This window comes from Maylandia zebra, linkage group LG18 (genome assembly GCF_041146795.1).
Source record: "Maylandia zebra isolate NMK-2024a linkage group LG18, Mzebra_GT3a, whole genome shotgun sequence".
Classification (NCBI taxonomy): domain Eukaryota; kingdom Metazoa; phylum Chordata; class Actinopteri; order Cichliformes; family Cichlidae; genus Maylandia; species Maylandia zebra.
The window spans coordinates 33174284-33193599 of NC_135184.1; the positions used below are offsets into that span (position 1 = coordinate 33174284).

Genomic DNA, 19316 nt, shown 5'->3' on the forward strand with positions numbered 1-19316 from the left:
GAAAAGTCCCTGTGTTAAATACGAGGATAGTATTTAATTCAGCACTGCTACATTGCCCTCCAATAAACATTAATGTCTGTTTTTCATGGCATGGGTCATAGGACTATATCCTTTATGATACTACTTAAACGTACAAATGATGTAAGCATTAAAACAGTTATAGAGACTAGGATTGGTATACTGAAAGCCAAATTAAAAGCTGTGCTCTTTTTTTCCTGAGTCGATAATTCCCTGAATTGTACATTTCCACCAGCGCGGTTTAACTCCTTCTCGCTAGGGGGCGATAATTTAAAACAAGAAGTTTTGCGGCTACCGGAGTAATCGAGGAAACTCAAGAGATTTCTCTCTGTTGCTAACAGTAGCTAGCCGGATAATCTTCTGAACAGTGCAGCCGTTCTTATTTTGTTGGCCGTTACAGTGTTCGTGTCTGTTTTTCTCTTTAGATTCCAGCGCTCTTGGAATTCGCTGCTAGTGACAAACGTTGAACCAGACAACGACGGCCAACCTTTTTTTCTCTCCGCTGGATGTTTGGCCATTCTTGTATTTCTCCCAGGATGTTAGCACATAAGCAAACCAGCTAGCTAGCAAATCTGCTAAAGTAGCCAAATAGCTGCTCTTTCCGGATGCTTTGAATAGCAACGCAGCGGATTTGGGGAGTTTCTAGTCGGCCTTGTATGATGTCAAGCAACCGGCCACAGCAAAGCGCTGCTGGGGCGAGTTCAGTGCCCAGCACAAGCAGCAGCAGCAGCAGCAGTAGTACAGGAGGCACTGGGAATACAAACGGTGGCGGTGGCAGCAGCGCTCCCACAAGTAATGGGAGCACTTCTGGAAACGTTGTGCCCTCACGGACCCTTGCAGCGGCCGGAGAGGGCGGCCTGTCAGTGCCAACTCTGGCCGCCGTGCCGTCAGCCCGGGGCGGCTTAGCTTCTCTCAGCAGACCGTCTGCGTCCTCTGGTAACAGAAAGAGATCCCTGCATCAGGCACCACTGTACAACGGTCTCTTGAATTCATACGAAGATAAAAGCAACGACTTCGTCTGGTTAGTTTTGTATTGCACTCGAGCTTTGGGGTGAGTTCCGTAAAAGTTTGAGAGCTGCACGATGACCCGGGCTTCTGCTTGTTTTTCAGTCCCATTTGCTTCGAAATGATAGACGAGGCACACATGACGAAGTGCGGGCACAGTTTTTGGTGAGTGTTTGTGTTGCAGAGAGAGTTACGCACAGCAAAGTATTCGACAGTGTCCCAAATGCTGTAGAGCAACAAATGTCACAGACTGAAGGAACGAAGTTCTCTTTAACAAAAGCCATGCACTCTGCGGCCATCCATACTTACAGCTGATTACTTAAAAAAACTTATGACGGTTTTTTATTTATTTATTTATTTTTTAGTATTTTTGTTCTTGAATTTTGTTTTATTGTTTGGGCATGTTTTAATGTTACAGATGGGCTTCTAGAGGAAGTTCCAAGTAGTCCTGTCCGTCACATCAGTGTTGCTATATTTTAATAGCAACATCAAACCCATGACAATCCAAGTTCTGCACACCAGGCAAGCCTCACTTCTGCTCTGGTCAGACCCAAGAGTTTTTCTGACTCGAAATCTTGCAAAGGCAAGATTGGTTAAAGCAGTGAGTCTGTTTGGTGTACATTTCTGCGTTTTAGTTTGGGAGTTCAATAAGTAAAAGCAAGCTCAGGGTTAAAACATGTCCAACTAATTTATAATCCTGGTAATTTTCCTTTAGAGGAGGCCACCAATATTGTTTTGTATTCAAGGCGAAAATGAACCCTGAATTCAACTTTTCACTAATGTGGAAAGCCTGTAAAGGCTTTCTGTTTGTTTTGCACAGACAATTAATCAGGATTCATTAGGCTAACGTCAAAAAAGTAAGCACAATGGCTTTTTGCCACCAGAATCAGTAAAATCTACTGGAAATAGTGTTATTTTTTTGGCAAAAATCCTAGTTATTTTGATCGATAATGAAATGACGGATATTTAATTTAGTCTAAAATAGAAGAGACTTATATTTTATTTAAGCACATTTTCTTTTAATTATAGAAAGTAAATGATTGAACTAAGTCATCCACACTGCATTTTGATAAGAAGCAAAAAGGAAAAGGTTGTGTGCTGAAAGTCAAAGTAAGGGAATTACTGCACAACAGATTCTGGCACAGAGGTAATTTCATCTCGGTTATGTTGTTTCAATGACAAGATGAGCCAAAATTGAATTTAAAGCGCAGCTCTATAATATACTAAAACACAGTGACAGTGTGACTGTCAGTATTGAACTGCAAAGCTGGTTGTAGTAATCTAAAAACAAAAAACCCCAAACAGCAAAAATATGAACAAGTTTTTAATGACAGTAAATGGTTTAAAGCTGAATATAAGCCTGTAGACTCTTCAGCAAAGTTATGGGAAAGCTTAACGTGATTACTGGTAATCCACAGTTGGCTCAGTGTTCTTTATGCCTGTTGTGTTTGCTTTCAGTAATTCTCATTTCTTGTTTTTCAATGCTCATAATAAACATGACCAAAGATCCAAGTAATAAGATCAGCGCATTAGCAAGTTATGCCTCAGTTTGAGATAGTTTGTCTACTCTCTGGTGATGTCGGTGTGAGCAGATATCCTTAACAGGATCAGAGCACTGGCTTTGATCAAACCTGTTTTTGAAGGTCACATATAATCAAAAGAAGACCCAGTATGGGATGAATAAAGATTATTTTGACTATGAATCATTTAAAGCTAATCTTGTAAGATCTTGGATTGAAATGTGGAGCTGGATATATCCATAATATTTATCTGTTCTCTCTCCATCCTGCAGTTTCAAGTGTATCCGCCAGAGTCTGGAGGACAGCAACAGATGTCCCAAGTGTAACTATATTATCGATAATGTGGATCAGGTCTACCCAAACTTTCTTGGTGGGTATTTTGAATTGGAGGGGTTTTTTGTTTTGTTATGTTTTGGTTTTTTCTAACAGTCAGATGATCAGCTCCTAAACGAATCATTTTTCTCAGAGCTTTTCATTTTAACTTGGACATTAAAATGTAGCTGTTATGGCAATTTTGCACTTCATGGTTTTTAAAATCACAATATTTGAATTGATTTGTCTTTAGCTCATAATCAGTACTAAAATGAGACTTTTGTATTTGAATGAAGTCAAAATTGAAAGTTTTTTGTCATAAATGGGCCAAACAAAAATCTAAGGAAACACTTTGTGTAGGTATTTAAATGCATGATGATAAAGATGTCGCTAGAGCAGGGCGATATGGCCAAAAATATTTATCACGATATATATTTGAAAATTTGCGATAACGATGTAACTGACGATATAATTGATGCGAGACAAAATACAACTCCACAACATTACTAGCGCAAAAAGACAACCTTCCACATTAAACTGCAGTGTGCAGTACGCATTTTTCGGACCATAAGGTGCACGGGATTATAAGGCACATTAAGCGAAACAAAGCAGTCAGATAAATCAAACTTTATTAAACTCATTCTTGCTTCCTCCACTTCTGTACCATTGATTCATTAATGTCCCTATTGCCAGTCTTGGCAGCCGGGGGTCAGTCCGCCAGGGCCTCCGCTCCTGGCCGCCACCCGGCACACAATGCACCCGACCCCTATGGCGCCTCCTGCGGGTGGTGGGCCTGCGGGAGGATGGGCCCATGTCTCCTCTTCGGGCTGTGCCTGGAAGTTAAACTTCATAGTTACACCTGGTAAAGCAGCAATGCTGATCGTTTTATTAAAGATGAAAGAATTTACAGTTTTTAACTCTCAGTTAGGGCTGCCACAAACGATTATTTTGATAGTCGACTAGTCACCGATTATTTTTGCGATTAGTCGACTAATCAGATCATCATCCATTGGACGTAAAACGTACAGCTTATTGCACCAGCAGCATCTGCTCTTATATAACTATCATTAGCTTACAGCTTTAAGTGTTTCAGGTATGTGCTAACTAAAAATAAAGACAAGATGATAGTTTATTAAATTTTAATGAAATTTGCAGATTGTTTCGGTGAAGTTTAATAAACTCCTTGCTATCTAAAATATAACAGGACACCGGAGTAAATTCTCAAGCATCTCACACTTCTGATAATCAGCTGTCTGCTTGACGTTTATTCAGCTGTGCAAAAACTCTAACTTTAATCTCAGCCAAACCGATTTACTCAGGAACAAATAAAATACTGAAAAAAGCCAAACAATAACATTTTTAAGTTATCTAAGTGACTCATATCATGTTTAACCTGAGTAGCGAAAGACGGCGGTGGGTTTGAAAACGATCTGCGGGGAGTCCGGTGTTCTCACGGCTCTAGTGACCTAGCCCCCGGCTAGCTATCGAGCTAGTGGGTAACAGATGTCTCTGAAAACGTCGGAGCGCTTTTGAAAATATGTGGTGTCCTGATAAACTGAGCAGATATTTGAAGTTTACACAGCTACATTCTCACCTGAAAATATGTGAAACGTTTATTTTGTGACCCAGAAAGAATAATAAGAGTAATATTAAAACTAACTAGCTGCCGCCATTGTTGGAAACTGAGCTGGGCTGCGCAATGAATTCTGGGACACAGCTTCTTCTTCTTCTTTGGGGTTTAACGGCAGCTGGTGTCACTACCCGATCCGTACCGGAAACCTGATCGGTACCCCGCATGCACGAAAGGTTTCTACTTCCGGTCGTAGCGTTTTACGATAGTTATGGGTCAGAGTATCTGTTAAGATGTTAAGAATAACAAGTATATCTTAAAATGTTTGCAATAATGAAGCATTTCAGTACAATGTAGACAAAAACTCTCCAATCCTTACTGCGCATGTGTAAAGTCTGACCGTACAAATCGGGTCTACCCGATCCGTACAGTGCATGTGCAGATGTTTTCTTCTTCTTCTGTTCGTTTAATGGCAGTTTACTCCCCAGTGTACGAGGATACCGCCACCTGCTGACTGAGCGAATAAACCCTATTATAAACTGAATTATCGTCATTACAAACGTGTGTTAAATCTGATTTAGCGATAGTCGAGTGTGTTTATGCTTGTCTGTGAGGAGAGGATTGTTGGAATAGTGATGATGATGTGCGCTATCACTGTCAATTAAGAAACTGTAAAAAAAAAACTGTAAACAAACTGTAAACACTTAATCTGGCTGATGAATCTACACGTGAGATATTACAAAGTCTGCATTATTAACTCTATAATTAGGCGCCATTCTTCTTATTTTACGGCGCTGTTGCTCAATCGGGGGACGCTCTCTGTTGAGGAGAAAAGCATCGATTTCTTTGTATACGAATTATCCATTGTTTAAATGTCCCGGGCAGTCGAAAAGGAGGCAGAGCTGTTGAGAAATGCTAGGAGCTAACTGGGCGCTAACGGTATCATTCAAATATATTGAATGTCGCAATGTTGGCAAAGAGAGGAAGTGACGTAAGATTTGCGCATGCGGGGTACCGATCGGGTTTCCGGTACGGATCGGGTAGTGACAGCTGGCATCCTTGTACATGCAGTGCTGCCATCTTCTGTTTCAGTCCGTTATTACACTCTTAAATCCTGCTACTTATTCCTGCGTCTTTTGTGATCTTACAAAGCTTCAAACGATGCGTCGACTATTAAATCAGCCGTCGACGATTTTGATAGTCGACGTAATCGTGACTAGTCGACTAATCATGGCAGCCCTACTCTCAGTGATGCTGCAGTGTTGTTTGACCTGAAGCATACGGAGTTTAGGACCCAGATTACTCCCAGCTTTAAGAGCATCTTAGTCCGACAAATACGACAATAACGACGGCCGCTTGCATGTTCTGCAAAAAAAATGTGCTTTGTTGTGTATCTGACGGACAAACACCAAACCAGTTCCACATCACGGAAGTTGCACCATTTTTACAAACCAATTCTGGTTCATCTGTTTCACTCAACAATCGGCCATGTGCGTATGAAAACAAAGGCACTGCGCATGCGCGTTTTACTCCCATTCTATCGCGATATTTCATTTTCCTATCGTTGCCTAACATTATACCGGTATTACCGTGAACGGTATAATATGGCCCAGCCCTAGATGTCGCTGCCACTTTTCTTTTATTCATCACAAGTAAAATGTGTTGTTCCTTAGCTGTGACAATGTCTTTTTCTTTGTCATATACTTACTCCACCGGTTCTCCTCTCTTATTTATCCCTTGTCTACAACTTCCTCTGTCCCGCCTCACCACATCCCAGTAAATGAACTGATCCTTAAACAAAAACAGAGGTCAGAAGAGAAGAGGCTAAAGTTAGATCATCCAGTGAGTACAGCATGTTCTGAAACTGATTTCATTTCTTTCTCTCCTTGTTAAGATGTCAAGCATCTTAAAAATATGTTTTGTTACTTGTAACTGATCAGTGTCTCTGACCTTCAGAATGGGTCTCGGTGGCAGGTCTTCCAGGATGTTTTGAGTCCTGATCAGGAGAACTTGGACCTGGCAAATGTCAACCTGATGCTCGAGCTGCTGCTTCAGAAGAAGAAGCAGCTGGAAGCGGTAAGTGAGAGGCTGATCTGTGCATTTCTTTGTTTTTGTTTCACTCTTTTAGCTCTTTAGCTTTTCATGGGTTTCAGTGGAGGGTTTTTTTTCTTTAAAATGATGTAAAGTTTGTTAATGCAATCCGTGCAAACCGAGGAGGTTCATAATTAATGGCTATTACCGTATTTTCACGACCATAAGACGCACTGTACTAAAAGGCGCAGTCTCAGTTATGTGTGCCATTACTGTATTTAACACACACATAAGGCGCACTGGACCATAGGGCGCATACAAGTACCGTATGCGTATTTAAAAATAAAGCGGGAGCAAACCTGAGTTCGGTACCTTACTCACATTTTTATTACCAGTAATCGTCATCATCAACAACACACAAGCATACAAGTGTGCGTATTTAAAAATAAAGCAGGAGCAAAACAAAGTTTGGTACTCACATTTTTATCATCAATCAAACCCATCGAAGTCCTCATCCTCTGTGTCTGAATTGAACAGCTGCGCTAAATCTTCATCAAACATGCCAGGTTCACTTTCTTCACTGTCAGAGTCACTTTCCGTGCCGTGCGGCTCCTCGGAAATGATGCCGGCTTTTGCAAAAGCTCGAACAACAGTGCCAGCAGACATGTTAGCCCAAGCATCTACAATCCATTGGCAAATTGTGGCGTAACTCGCCCGGCGCTGGTTTCCACTCTTGGTTAAACTGTGGTCTCCATCGGTCATCCATCGCTGGATGTGTTTGTCGCCGATGTGTTTGCTGCAGTAGGAGCGGAAGATGGCCAGCTTTTCCTTATAATCCGCTGGAAGTTGCTGCGCTACCGTAGTCCTGGTCCGGATGGAAAAATGGCACCGTTTCATAAAAAGTGAAAGTGAAACTGCTTTTAGCCGAATGGTGACCGTCGAAACGCTTCTCCCGCTCGTTCTTTGCTCGATGATCGCCTTATGTCCGCGGAAACTCAGCTGCGTCTTCTTGACCTGCCGGAGCTTGTTTTCCAGCTTCCTCCACTTGCGAACCATCGATTCATTAATCTTAAATTCTCTCGCCGCTGCTCGATTTCCATGTTCCTCCGCGTAGCTGATGGCCTTCAGTTTAAACTGTGTCTCTTAAAGCGTGTCTCTTTGCCATTTTCAGGGTTGTTAAAACAACGATGTCCTGCATAATGCACATACCTGTTCTTTTATACAGGTATGTGCAATAAAGTCAACGCACACACTTCACCCTTTAGCGTTCTCATGGTGTTCTCTACTACGTCCTCCTTACAACACACAGGGCGCACTGCGCTATAGGGCGCGCCGCACTTTTTGAAGAAAATCTAAGACTTTTAAGTGCGCCTTATGGTTGTGAAAATACGGTAAGTCATGAAACTGATCACATGATCAGAGCTTGTAGATATAGATCTTGTAGGTTTCAGTGAAAAATGCACAAGATGCAGTGAAGAGACAGAATTACAAAGGGTTAATTATTTCAGCACTGTACTGGTCTGTTGTGGTGAAGAGAGAGCTCAGTGTAAAAGCGAAGCTCTCAATTTACCGGTTGATCTACGGTTGATCTACGTCCCTACGCTCACCTATGGCCACGAGCTGTGGGTAGTGACCGAAAGAACAAGCGGCAGAAATGGGCTTCCTCCGAAGGGCGGCTGGCCTCCCTTAGAGATAGGGTGAGAGGTTCGGCCATTCGGGAGGGGCTCAGAGTAGAGCTGCTGCTGCTGCTCCACATCGAAAGGAGCCAGTTGAGGAGGTTCGGGCATCTGACAAGGATGCCCCCTGGGCGAGGTTTTCCGGGCATGTCCCACCAGGAGGAGTCCCCGGGGCAGACCCAGGACACGCTGGAGAGATTATATCTCTCTGGCCTGGGAACACCTTGGTGTTGCCATGGACAAGCTGGAGGAGGTGGCTGGGGAGAGGGAGGTCGGGGCTTCTCTGCTTAGGCTGCTGCCCCCACGACCCGGCCCCGGATAAGTGGAAGAAAATGGATGGATAATTATTTCAATTAAAAGTCAAAGTGATGTTTTGCTGATAGCTTGTTAATCCTTTTACAAGTTTTCTAAATTTATTCTTTAAATGTTATCACAAGGTTGTCACAGTGGAAAACAATCAGTAATATAAAACATAATGGAAATGTTTTAATATCCACTGAATGTCCACTTTTTGTTCTGGAAAGACAACAAATGAAATTTATGACGTCCAGTTAAGACCTTGTTGTTTTGGAGGCAGTGGGTTCTGATCCGTTTAATCTGAAACAAACAGAAGTTGTGTAATATTCTGAGTTTCTGATGACACAATAATGTGTTTGCTGTCGAGGTCATCATTGTATCAGACCGCACTATTGAGGTGTTCCCTCTTACAGAATGTGACAAACATTTAATATTAATAATAATAATAATAATGGATTGCATTTATATAGTGCTTTTCTGGACCCCTCAAAGCGCTCCAATACAGCAGGATGTCCATCACATTAAATGCGTCACTCTGTCAGACTTCCTGGCACAAAGAAGTTCTTTTGGGTTGCGTTAGACTTCAGATGTTGATAATAAATCAGGCATTGTATGTGTATATAGCACTGGTAGCAATGGTAAGATGTTGCTTTTGTCAGAAGGTTTCTGGGCAGTTTCACACATCCTTTTTTGTTTTTTTTTTTGTCAGTTTACGTGACATAAAAAGAGAAGTAGGACTTTACATCCTTAGATTTCATCAGCGCTATCTAAGACTTGCATTGATGATGAGATGTAAAATCCAGACCAGTTTTGAAATGGGAGCCTTTGAATTGCAAGTATGGATGCTACAAACACGTCTTTCAGATTTTCAGATGGCGCTACACGACGCCTTGAGCTTTCTCGCTGTCAAGCACATGCTCGTCTTTCTGTTTCTTTTTCACACAAACACATGCCGTGTGTCACTGTTTGACTGTCATACAAGCAGACAGACTCACACAAGAGCTAGCCCAGTAATTCAGCTAATTGGTGTCTGTCCAAGCTAGTTCAGAAATAAGGGCTCCATAGTTAGCTGTGATATTGTATATAGTTAATGGTCTTCCTTTGCCTTGCTGCTTATTCTGTATACACTCATTGCTGATTGATTGTTAGCATGTGTGTGATAATTTGCCTCTGGACATATTTCATATCTGATTGGGCTTGTTTTTGTTTAGCCTGTCATTCTTCTTATTTAATCAATTCTGATTTACCAGTTTTGGATTCCATGTAGATATTTCATATCAGTCAAATTTAGGTCCCTGCCACTTAACTGTGTATTTTTGATGTTTTGTTAGTATTCCTCTCGTGTTTACTGTTGTTACTCAGCTATCCAAACCTTAAATATAATCCAAAAAACATCAACATGTTAGATTTAATCGTCAGTGAATCTTAGTCTCCGTCTTAAATGTCAGCATCAGTCAGTGTGGGTGTGGTGGTGCTTTTCAGTCCTTGAGATGTTTGCTTTGGAGCTACTCTTTGGTTTTCATTGAAGATTAAGTAGAATTGAATAGAAATAGTCAGCTATTATCTCCATCTGAAACCTATGACATGCTTTCAAAGAACACAGTTGTCATCAGTATTTGCCTAACAGCCAGAGACCCTTAGGTTTGGTGTTCTTGAGCATTTTCATGGTTCGATTGAAGGTTAACCAGAGGAAAGAGTTTACCACAGTGTTTGGATCAAAAATGGTTAAATATTCAAATGAATATAAAACTCAATTCTGATATGTTCACACTCGAAGCCTGAAGTGTTTAAAGTTGTTAAAATATTCTATCACAGATGTATCAGCTTACGTTTTTTTGGAAAATGGTATCATTTCTTTACTTTAATATATAGATAGATATATTACAAAAATATAGATAGATAGTTGGTTGGTGAAATGACAGATATTTAACAGGGTCGCTTGGTAAAACATTGGTTAAAGTCTAAGATTTTAACAGACTTATATTTATTTAAGCACATTTTCTTTTAATTATAGAAAGTAAATGATTGAACTAAGTCATCCACACTGCATTTTGATAAGAAGCTAAAAATAAGGAGAACGTGCTGAAAGTCAAAGTAAGGGAATCGCTGCAAAAAAAGATTCTGGCACTGAAGTTGTTGTTTGTGTTGTTTCAGTGACAAGATGAGCCAAAGTTAAAATTGAAATTAAAGCACAGCTTATAATATACTAAAACACACAGTGACAGTGTGACTGCCAGTCGAGCATTGTTGGCTGCTGAGGTGTGATGTGCAACCTGCTGCATAGTGTGGAGTCTTTTTTTTGCAGTGCACTTAAAGAAGGAAAAGAAATGCTCAATGTGACTGTGGGTTTTTTTTGGGAGGGGGAGGAGTCGATCAGGTAATTTGTTGCTAACGCCAAGTTAAAGTTAAATGTAAACATTAGCTTTGGGCTAGTCCACAGTTGTGGAAACACGGGTGAGAATTTAGTTGAACGATAGCATATTCACCAAAACAAGCTGCATTCACTGGCCGGAGTAGTTTGTTTGTGTGAACCTTTTCATGACAGGATCCTTCCCCGTTCTGCACAGCACTGCTTTCATTTCCTGTAGCTGGGATGGAAGTAAAGCCAGAGACGAAAGTACAACTAAAATGATAAATCACAAGCTTTAGAACTACTGTTATTATTTTGTGCTTTTCTGAGGATGAAAGCTAGTGTTGAACTGAGAACAAATGATATCTCGAGTGTCTTTTCAGCAGATCAGCAAAACTATTCTGTGATTTCAAGTAATACTTGATTATGTAAGCTGTCCATATCTCCACTAGGAATCCCAGGCAGCTCAGAGACAGATCCTCATGGAGTTCCTTAAAGAAGCCAGGAGAAACAAGAGAGAGGTACGCTGCACAAATTTCCCACACAAAGCTGACACGGTGCTGAGAAAAGAGCAGTATTTGTAATGGCTGACACCCAGCTTTGTGTCAGTCCACCAGAACTCGTTAAGTGTTTGTAGGTGTTAACAAAGGCAAGCGCGTTCAGTTGTGTTTTTGGTTTTGTTGGCAGCAACTAGAGCAACTGCAGAAAGAGCTCAACTTCCTCGAAGAAGACATCAAACGTGTTGAGGTAGGTAAACTGACAAAGCGCAGTCCAAAGATGGATTGCTGTGCCCTCATTCACATGTTCTCTTGCGAAAATACGGGGGAACAGAATGCATGATTATAAAAACATATTATGCTGTGAAATCACAAAACCCTGGGGCCGCTCATCATCACAGCTTGAGATGGACAAACAAGTTATGTTGGTGTCATTTTCCAGGAAATGAGTGGGCTGTACTCTCCTGTGATGGAGGCTGAGTGTACTGTGCCTAATGTGGAAGCTCCCTCTCCAGCACCCAGGTAATGCTGATGTCTGCCGCATAATAAATGTGTCTATGCAGAACATAATAACACCATATTCACCTTGTTCGTTTACCAAAACAGGAGCTCGTTACGAGCACAGATGTGTGCTTGCTCACGAAAACGTTTTGCCTCTTGCTCTACAACGGCTGCTTTGTCTGTGTGGAACAAAGCCAGTGCATACAGTCGAGATGCCAGAGGCTTCAGCAGTCGCTGTGTGGTGTGACTTACTCCACGTCTTGTGTGTTTGTTTCTGTGTTGAGCAGTTGCAGTAGTATTATAGACCAACCCGACTACAACCAGCCTCCAGGATTTGGTGGAGCAGCCCAGGTACAGCGGAGAGATTTATTTATTTAAAAAAAACAAATTAGCTTGGAGTAAAAACTGTTTCAGACAGGATGAAGTAACGGGCTGCACCAAGGCCCAGTAAAAGATCATTTTACTGGGGTTATAACTGTAAATCCAGCAAAGCTTTAATATCTGGAGCTGGAAATGGCTGGTGCGTTTTAATAAGGGGGCCTGTCACGTTTAGATGTAGCTTTTTAACACAAATGTATTTGGAGGAAAATTATAAATACACTCTGAGGTTTCTGGCACTGCCTTCACTTTGCTCTTGGGACTGTTTCCTCAGGGAAAACGTCAGACCTGGTACAACAGCACCCTGGCGTCAAGAAGAAAGAGGCTCACAGCTCATTTTGAGGATCTAGAGCAGTGCTACTTCTCCAGCAAAATGTCCCGCATCACAGGTGCTGTTGTTGAGGCTTTAGACTGCTGTGGTCAGATCATTTTTATGGCGTTTTCATTTGCACACAGTTGGAAAACTGGTATTATTTCTTAAAGCAGGGCATCTGTGTTTAAGCTCTTAGTTATGGGCAACGACTCCATTTGGTTTTTTTCCACAATGTGTATAATTCACAAATGCTGTGTTAACTGTGTGCGTGTTGTTTTCAGATGAGGGCAGGAACCTGAATCAGCTGGATGATTTCATGGAGTGTTTGTCAAAGTTCACTCGCTATAACTCTGTGCGGCCGCTGGCCACCCTGTCATACGCCAGTGACCTCTATAATGGCTCCAGTATCGTGTCTAGGTATAAAAAAAGAAACGTTTGATTTACGTATGACCGGACATCATCTTTTAGTTGTTTCGTGACATTTTACCGTGTGTGTGATGAGCCCAGTCACTGTCTTTGACCGTATTTTCCTTTGTTTCAGTATTGAGTTTGACCGAGACTGTGACTACTTTGCCATCGCTGGCGTAACCAAAAAGATCAAGGTGTTTGAGTACGGCACTGTGATCCAGGATGCAGTGGACATCCACTACCCTGTCAACGAAATGACTTGCAATTCCAAAATCAGGTGAAGGAAACTGATAAATGCATTTCCTCTAATGCTGATCTCTTAGTAATCCACATGTTGAGTCACGTGTATGGATCCAAAATCTACAGGATGCTTTTTTCCAAAATTGTGACTGTAAAAAAACTAATCATACAGTTCATGAAAAGAAATGATAACTTAGTTTGTAGTGAAATAAGCAGCGCCAAACTCGAATATTTCAAGTTCCTGTTGTCTTTTGCAGCTGTATCAGCTGGAGCAGTTATCACAAAAACCTCCTGGCCAGCAGTGACTATGAGGGAACTGTTATTTTGTGGGATGGATTCACAGGCCAGAGGTCCAAAGTCTACCAGGTGTGATGCTTGGAGCGCAGCTTCATTACGTTAGGCATTACATTAGTAATGATGGCTTTTTAAGGTTTCCTCTGCTTCCTTTCCAGGAACATGAAAAAAGGTGTTGGAGTGTAGACTTCAATCTCATGGACCCAAAGCTTTTAGCCTCAGGTTCTGATGATGCTAAAGGTAAGAGAGGGATGCAATATCTAAAAATAATGTTCCCACCATGTATCAGCCCTTATTTTTTTTTTTTATGCATGCTCTTTTCTTCTTCTTCTTCAGTCAAGTTGTGGTCAACTAATCTTGACAATTCAGTGGCTAGCATTGAGGCTAAGGCTAACGTCTGCTGTGTTAAATTCAGCCCAACCTCCAGATATCATCTGGCCTTCGGTTGTGCAGGTGAGATGGAAATTAAAGATTTTCATGTGTGATTTATCTTGTTTGTTGTTACTTTAGTCTTGGTTGTGGAAAAGCAAAGATTTTGAGATAAAATTCTCTTAAACCTTAAGCCAGGGTGATGTCGAAAAGCTCTGCCAAAATGCCAAAATCAAGTGCAAACATAGAACTGGACTTTCATTGGGCGAAAGCAGCTCAGAAGCTTTTGATTACACCGCATAGGTTGTACCAAAACCTTGTAACTGTGTAAACCTTGCATCTAAGGACACTTCAAGTGTCATTGAAGCTGGTGTAGCAGCAGGTTTAAATGTGAAGGTGCAGTGTCTGACGTCCGCCTGCATTTGGTTGGTATTTACTATGAGAAGTTAAGTTCAGACTAAATAAGGGGGAAACAGATTTTACTCTACCCAGCTGTCTCCCTTCAGCCAGACAAACCTGGAGTATTGTTGTTGTTGATTTTTCTCTCACATCACTGTGGTTTCTTTGTTGTCAGCTACATTTCTTCACCCGGCACTGACTCTTGTGGTCCAGAAAAACTGCTGAATACCTTATTCATTAGTCCCCCAAAGGAGATATAAAGTTGTAAGAAATATTTGGTTATACACAGAAACACTGTAACACTGGATGAGCAGAGCGTACAAGCGTTATCCAGAAGTATCTTGCTGTGGCTTTATCCAACTTCCTGTGTCTCAACGACGAAGCCGTCTCAGCTTAGAGAAGGAAACTGCTCCTCGGCCTTGTAGATGGTTTAGTGTCTTGAGTAGCACTGGGTTATCAAAGTAAGCAAGCAGACATGGAAAGCCATTCTGCATTTGAATTTAAACTGCACTAAGTCCAAATTTAACTGCACTTTTCTAAATGCTGTGGTGGCTCCTAAATGGAGCTGATCTAAGACTTGTTTTAATCTACGATTGTACTCATGTTTCCCATCTGAACACATGCTAAACTTAAGCTTTCTTCTCTTAGACCACTGTGTTCACTACTATGATCTCCGCAACACTAAGCAGCCAATCATGGTGTTCAAAGGCCACAGGAAGGCCGTCTCCTATGCCAAGTTCGTCAATGGAGAGGAAATTGTTTCTGCGTAAGTACATCTGTCGGCTTTGCATTTCCATTTAATATCTGAAAGGTTTCTTTTTCCTGCAAAGGAAAATATTCTGTAAAACCTGTTACGGTGTACTTTCTGCTTATAATATCATAAAGAAGCTGTCTAATGTAAACTGGGTTAAAGAGAGCATGAAACACTAAATGTATAAAGGCTAATTTACATCGTGGAGCCCTCAAAAACTGACATGGATGTAACTCTGTCTGTGAAGCTGGATTTAAGAAACAAGTTATAAAAATGACATTTGCATAATTACTGAAACGAGCACCGCTGCCGAACAATGGAGAATCTTTCTACACACAGAGTAGAAATCCTGATCCTTGAATCCTGATAAAATGAAAATGCTGGACTTGGCCCCAGTGGGTTATCACGCCATATCATCTAAGGCCCACCGGTTCCATATTGATCATTTCTTTCTGCGCTATTGTCCTCAGTTCGACGGACAGTCAGCTGAAGCTGTGGAATGTCAACAAACCTCACTGCCTGCGCTCCTTCAAGGGTCACATCAACGAGAAGAACTTTGTGGGCCTGGCCTCAAACGGAGACTACGTTGCCTGTGGTGAGCAGTTACTTCAAAGAAGACATTACTGTCAAATTGTCTGTGTTGTATCACTCCCTCAGTGGGAGAAACGATAACATGCTTACATTCCATAAATACTTGTGTTTGTGTGTGTGTGTACAGGCAGTGAGAACAACTCCCTGTATCTGTACTACAAAGGACTTTCCAAGACACTGTTAACATTCAAGTTTGACACAGTGAAGAGCGTTCTGGACAAGGATAAGAAGGAGGACGACACCAACGAGTTTGTCAGTGCTGTCTGCTGGAGGGCCCTGCCTGATGGAGTGAGCTCACCTCTATACTCAGTAACATTGTCATTGACTGCACTTTGAAGGGTGCACTACAAAGCGATATTAATGGGTTAGTGAGGTCTGTCAAGTCAGGTAAAAAGGTGGCTTTCTTTTTCCTTAGTTAGATCACCATGGTAACAAATGTCCTAGGAGCTTGAAATGAGAAGGCGACTGGTCTTTTTTTAAGGTTTTGAAGACATTTCACCTCTCGTCCAAGAGCCTTCTTCAGTTCTAAAACCAAAGGTTGCAAAACCTAGTTGGGGGTTGTACCCTTAGGCCAGGGGTGGGCAACTCCAGGCCTTTGAAGGCTGGTGTCCTGCAGGTTTTAGATCTCACCCTGGGTCAACACAACTGAATCAAATGATTAGTTTATTACCAGGCCTCTGGAGAACTTCAAGGCATGTTGAGGAGGTCATTTAGCCATTTAAACCAGCTGTGTTGGATCAAGGACACATCTAAAACCTGCAGGACACCGGCCCTCAAGGCCTGGAGTTGCCTACCCCTGCCCCGCCTTCATCTGTGAGTGTAGTTGTAGGTTTTGTTGAGCCAGCTAACCCAAAGAGCCTGCTTTGTTGGGACACCACACCCATAGTTTGCGGTCATAGAACTGAGACGGTGTCAGTCACACCTTAAAATCCTGACACTCTGAGAAAGAATACATCTGGAGTTTCTCACACTTTCTTGCAAAGGATTGTTGTTTTCAGATCACACAGAATATTGTGTTGAGTATTAATCTACAGGTAATTAACTATCTGTGCTCTAAGTGTTACCTTTTGTTTTTCAGGAGTCAAATGTATTAATCGCTGCCAACAGTCAAGGAACAATTAAGGTTTGTATCATCTGTACAAAACACGGCAACAAGCACAGGCCTACTGCAGCACTCAGACTGGTGTCATAGAGGGTACTGGACCTTTGTTTGAAAACATGACATTTACATTGTAATCATGTTCTGTCCTTTTAGTTGACTCATTTCTGGTATTTTAATGAGGCCGTCTGAAGAAAAAAACTTTTGTAAGAGCGCGATCAGGATACAAAAGTGTGAAGCCAAACACTAATAAGACATGAATAAAACAAAAAATCCGATTGGATATATAGATCTGGTGTTTATATTGTCGTATTTTGCTGTGTTCATTGTTGCATTCATTTTGTGCTCTGCAGATGGCTGTAGACGCTCACTGACAATTTGAACCAGAAATGTCAAATTTCTTTAAGATTCTCCATAAGACACATTCCTGGCAATATCCCAGGATGAATTAGGAATAACTGTTTAAACACGCTCACAAATAAAGATAAATCCTTGTGCATCTGATCCAATTCAAGCCTGCTTGTCTGCTGTGTAATCGTGTTTAATCTTCCACTCTTGAAGTCCAAATGTCACCTCACTGGCTTCTGTTTGGAATCAAAGTACACACACAAAATATATCTAAAGAAATTATTTTTGTAATATTTTCATGAACTGTGCAGTGTGGTAGCAGTGATTTCAGCTCTGCATTAGTGATGTGCCACGCTAGTCTGGGTGAACTTTAAAAATGCCTCGTTATACAGTCCAACTGCTATATGTTAATTATTTTTGTGGTTTCTGCCTTTTGTCGTTTTATTATTATTTAGCTGTTGGAGAGGAGCTTTAATTCATTGCTTTTTCCCGTAACAACAAGAGGTCACAGGTGTGCGTTCTCTCTGCACAGGTACTCGAGCTCGTCTGAAGACGTGCAGTTCCTTCAGCAGGTGTTGGAGCTTTGACTCGTGATGCAGGGAGGCTGCCAGGCTGAGTAGCAACTGGAGATCTGAAATTGTCTCTTATTATTTTTTTCCTCTTTTTCTTTACTTTTTTTTTTTATGAGCTTATGTTTTTGGACAGCGGCAAAGACTATGGACCAGCAGGAGAAGATGTGCTGCTGTTTTATTGGGCACAAAGTGAAATAAGAGACTTTAGAAAGCAGTTTTGTTTCTTTTGAGCGAGGTTTTATTGGCTACAATAGAACACCTCTTTATGGTTTTAGGTCAAATCAAAACCTTTACTTTTTAATTAAGCTGCTGTTCTCCGGAATACATCCAGCCAAACGCTAAAAGTGCGATGCATTTCCTCCTTTTAAAGGCCAAAGCACAAGACGAAGTGACATGCAAAAATCTTCAAATGAAGCTTTTAAATCTCCTTTTGTTTGTCAGTGTCCAGCCCCCTGCACCTTTCTTTTTTGTGTAGCTTTTGCGTTCTCTCAGATTTGGGGGGGAAAAACATTTTTAATAAACCTGACTTCCATCCTGTCAGACGTATCACTGGTTTCTTTTCTGGTTTGCGAGTGCAGAACGTGAGAAGTTGAGTGAACTGAAATGAGAAGCGCCTCTCTGTGCTGATATTTCTGTTTACCGTCAGAACAAAACGAAACTCAAAGCTTTTGTCTGCAATCACAACTCTCATGTAACTTCCGGCACTGGTCTGCAGTGTCGTGCAGAACTGGACTTTTTTTTTTTTTTTTTTTTTTTTGGGTGAACTATTGGTTGCTTGTTGGAAATAAAACCTTGCAGAATCTGTTCTTTTAAAGTAGCAATGGAATCGTTCTTCACATACTGTAGGTATCATCTGAGCTGAGCTGCATTGTAACTTCAGGCAAACTGCTGTCAGTTTCTGTGGAGCAAGACCTGCCTATTTTATGATAAGTGAGAGAGGTGTTTTGTATTTGTATTACTGAATAAATTATTTCGAAACACTTGGCATGTTGGTTCTTTTTTTCTCTCTCTCCATATGATGACATAATTGTATTCTTTTAGGTGATCTGTGTATAAAACTGTGATGGGTTAGTTGATCGGAATTGCAAGAAACGTTCTTGGTTATGGACAAGGTGCTTTTTCAGTCAGTGCTGGGACTCGGGACACTGTAGTCCTCCTCCAGATGCCATCGATGCAATGGCACCCTTAAACTCTTGTTTAAATTCCCTTGAAAAATTGCGCTCTCCTTGGTGTCCTATAAAATAAGCATTTACAGCATGGGGCTTTGCATCTTTTTTTTTTTAATAAATTAGGGTGACAAAAGAAAGACGCTCTGGTAAATAGACTGGTTCTTATATAGCACTTTTTCTATTCTATCTGATCACTCAAAGTGTTTTGTACAACATGCTTCATTCTATGTCAAATTTACATGCACCTTGGGGTTAGTATTTTGCCCAAGGATGCAGCCAGAGATTGAACCACCAGCCTTCCAATTAATAGTTGACCCTCTCTACCTCCTGAGCTACAGCCATCAGGTGGGACTGTCTGTTCAGATTTCATGGTTTCGTATAGTGTATACTGTGCTGGCCTGCGTTTTTCTGTTAAAACTCAAAAACTGACTGCTCAGTTTGGGCAGCATGCATTCAGATTTGAGGTTTTGAGTAAACAAATTTCAAGTAGGTCTAATCTACCTCTGCAAACCTTATGAAAGTTATATTCAGCATCATAGAAAAGGCAAAGTTGTACATTAGGTGGAAATGTGGAACTGTCTTGCTGAGGGGAAACTAGTTCTTCATTT

General features: G+C 41.3%; 1 protein-coding gene across 1 annotated transcript; it reads left to right on the top strand.

Moving 5' to 3' along the window:
* The first annotated feature begins 315 nt into the window (after positions 1-315).
* On the top strand, positions 316-18524 carry cop1 (COP1 E3 ubiquitin ligase). The gene is made up of 20 exons (XM_004565082.6): positions 316-1039; positions 1129-1188; positions 2816-2913; positions 6203-6267; positions 6382-6501; positions 11232-11300; positions 11467-11526; positions 11719-11798; positions 12065-12128; positions 12430-12544; positions 12750-12885; positions 13010-13153; positions 13374-13482; positions 13569-13650; positions 13747-13863; positions 14827-14944; positions 15400-15524; positions 15648-15808; positions 16599-16643; positions 17500-18524. Exons 1-20 carry the CDS (start codon positions 675-677, stop codon positions 17515-17517), a joined length of 2151 nt encoding a protein of 716 aa, XP_004565139.2. The 5' UTR covers positions 316-674; the 3' UTR covers positions 17518-18524.
* Positions 18525-19316: the final 792 nt, after the last annotated feature.

Bases quoted from the DNA above. Each gene is read 5' to 3' on its own strand.
- cop1 (XM_004565082.6), top strand. From the start codon at position 675: ATGATGTCAAGCAACCGGCCACAGCAAAGCGCTGCTGGGGCGAGTTCA. The intron at 1,040-1,128 runs GTTAGTTTTGTA...CTTGTTTTTCAG, and splicing joins AAAAGCAACGACTTCGTCTG to TCCCATTTGCTTCGAAATGA. The intron at 12,129-12,429 runs GTACAGCGGAGA...CTGTTTCCTCAG, and splicing joins GATTTGGTGGAGCAGCCCAG to GGAAAACGTCAGACCTGGTA.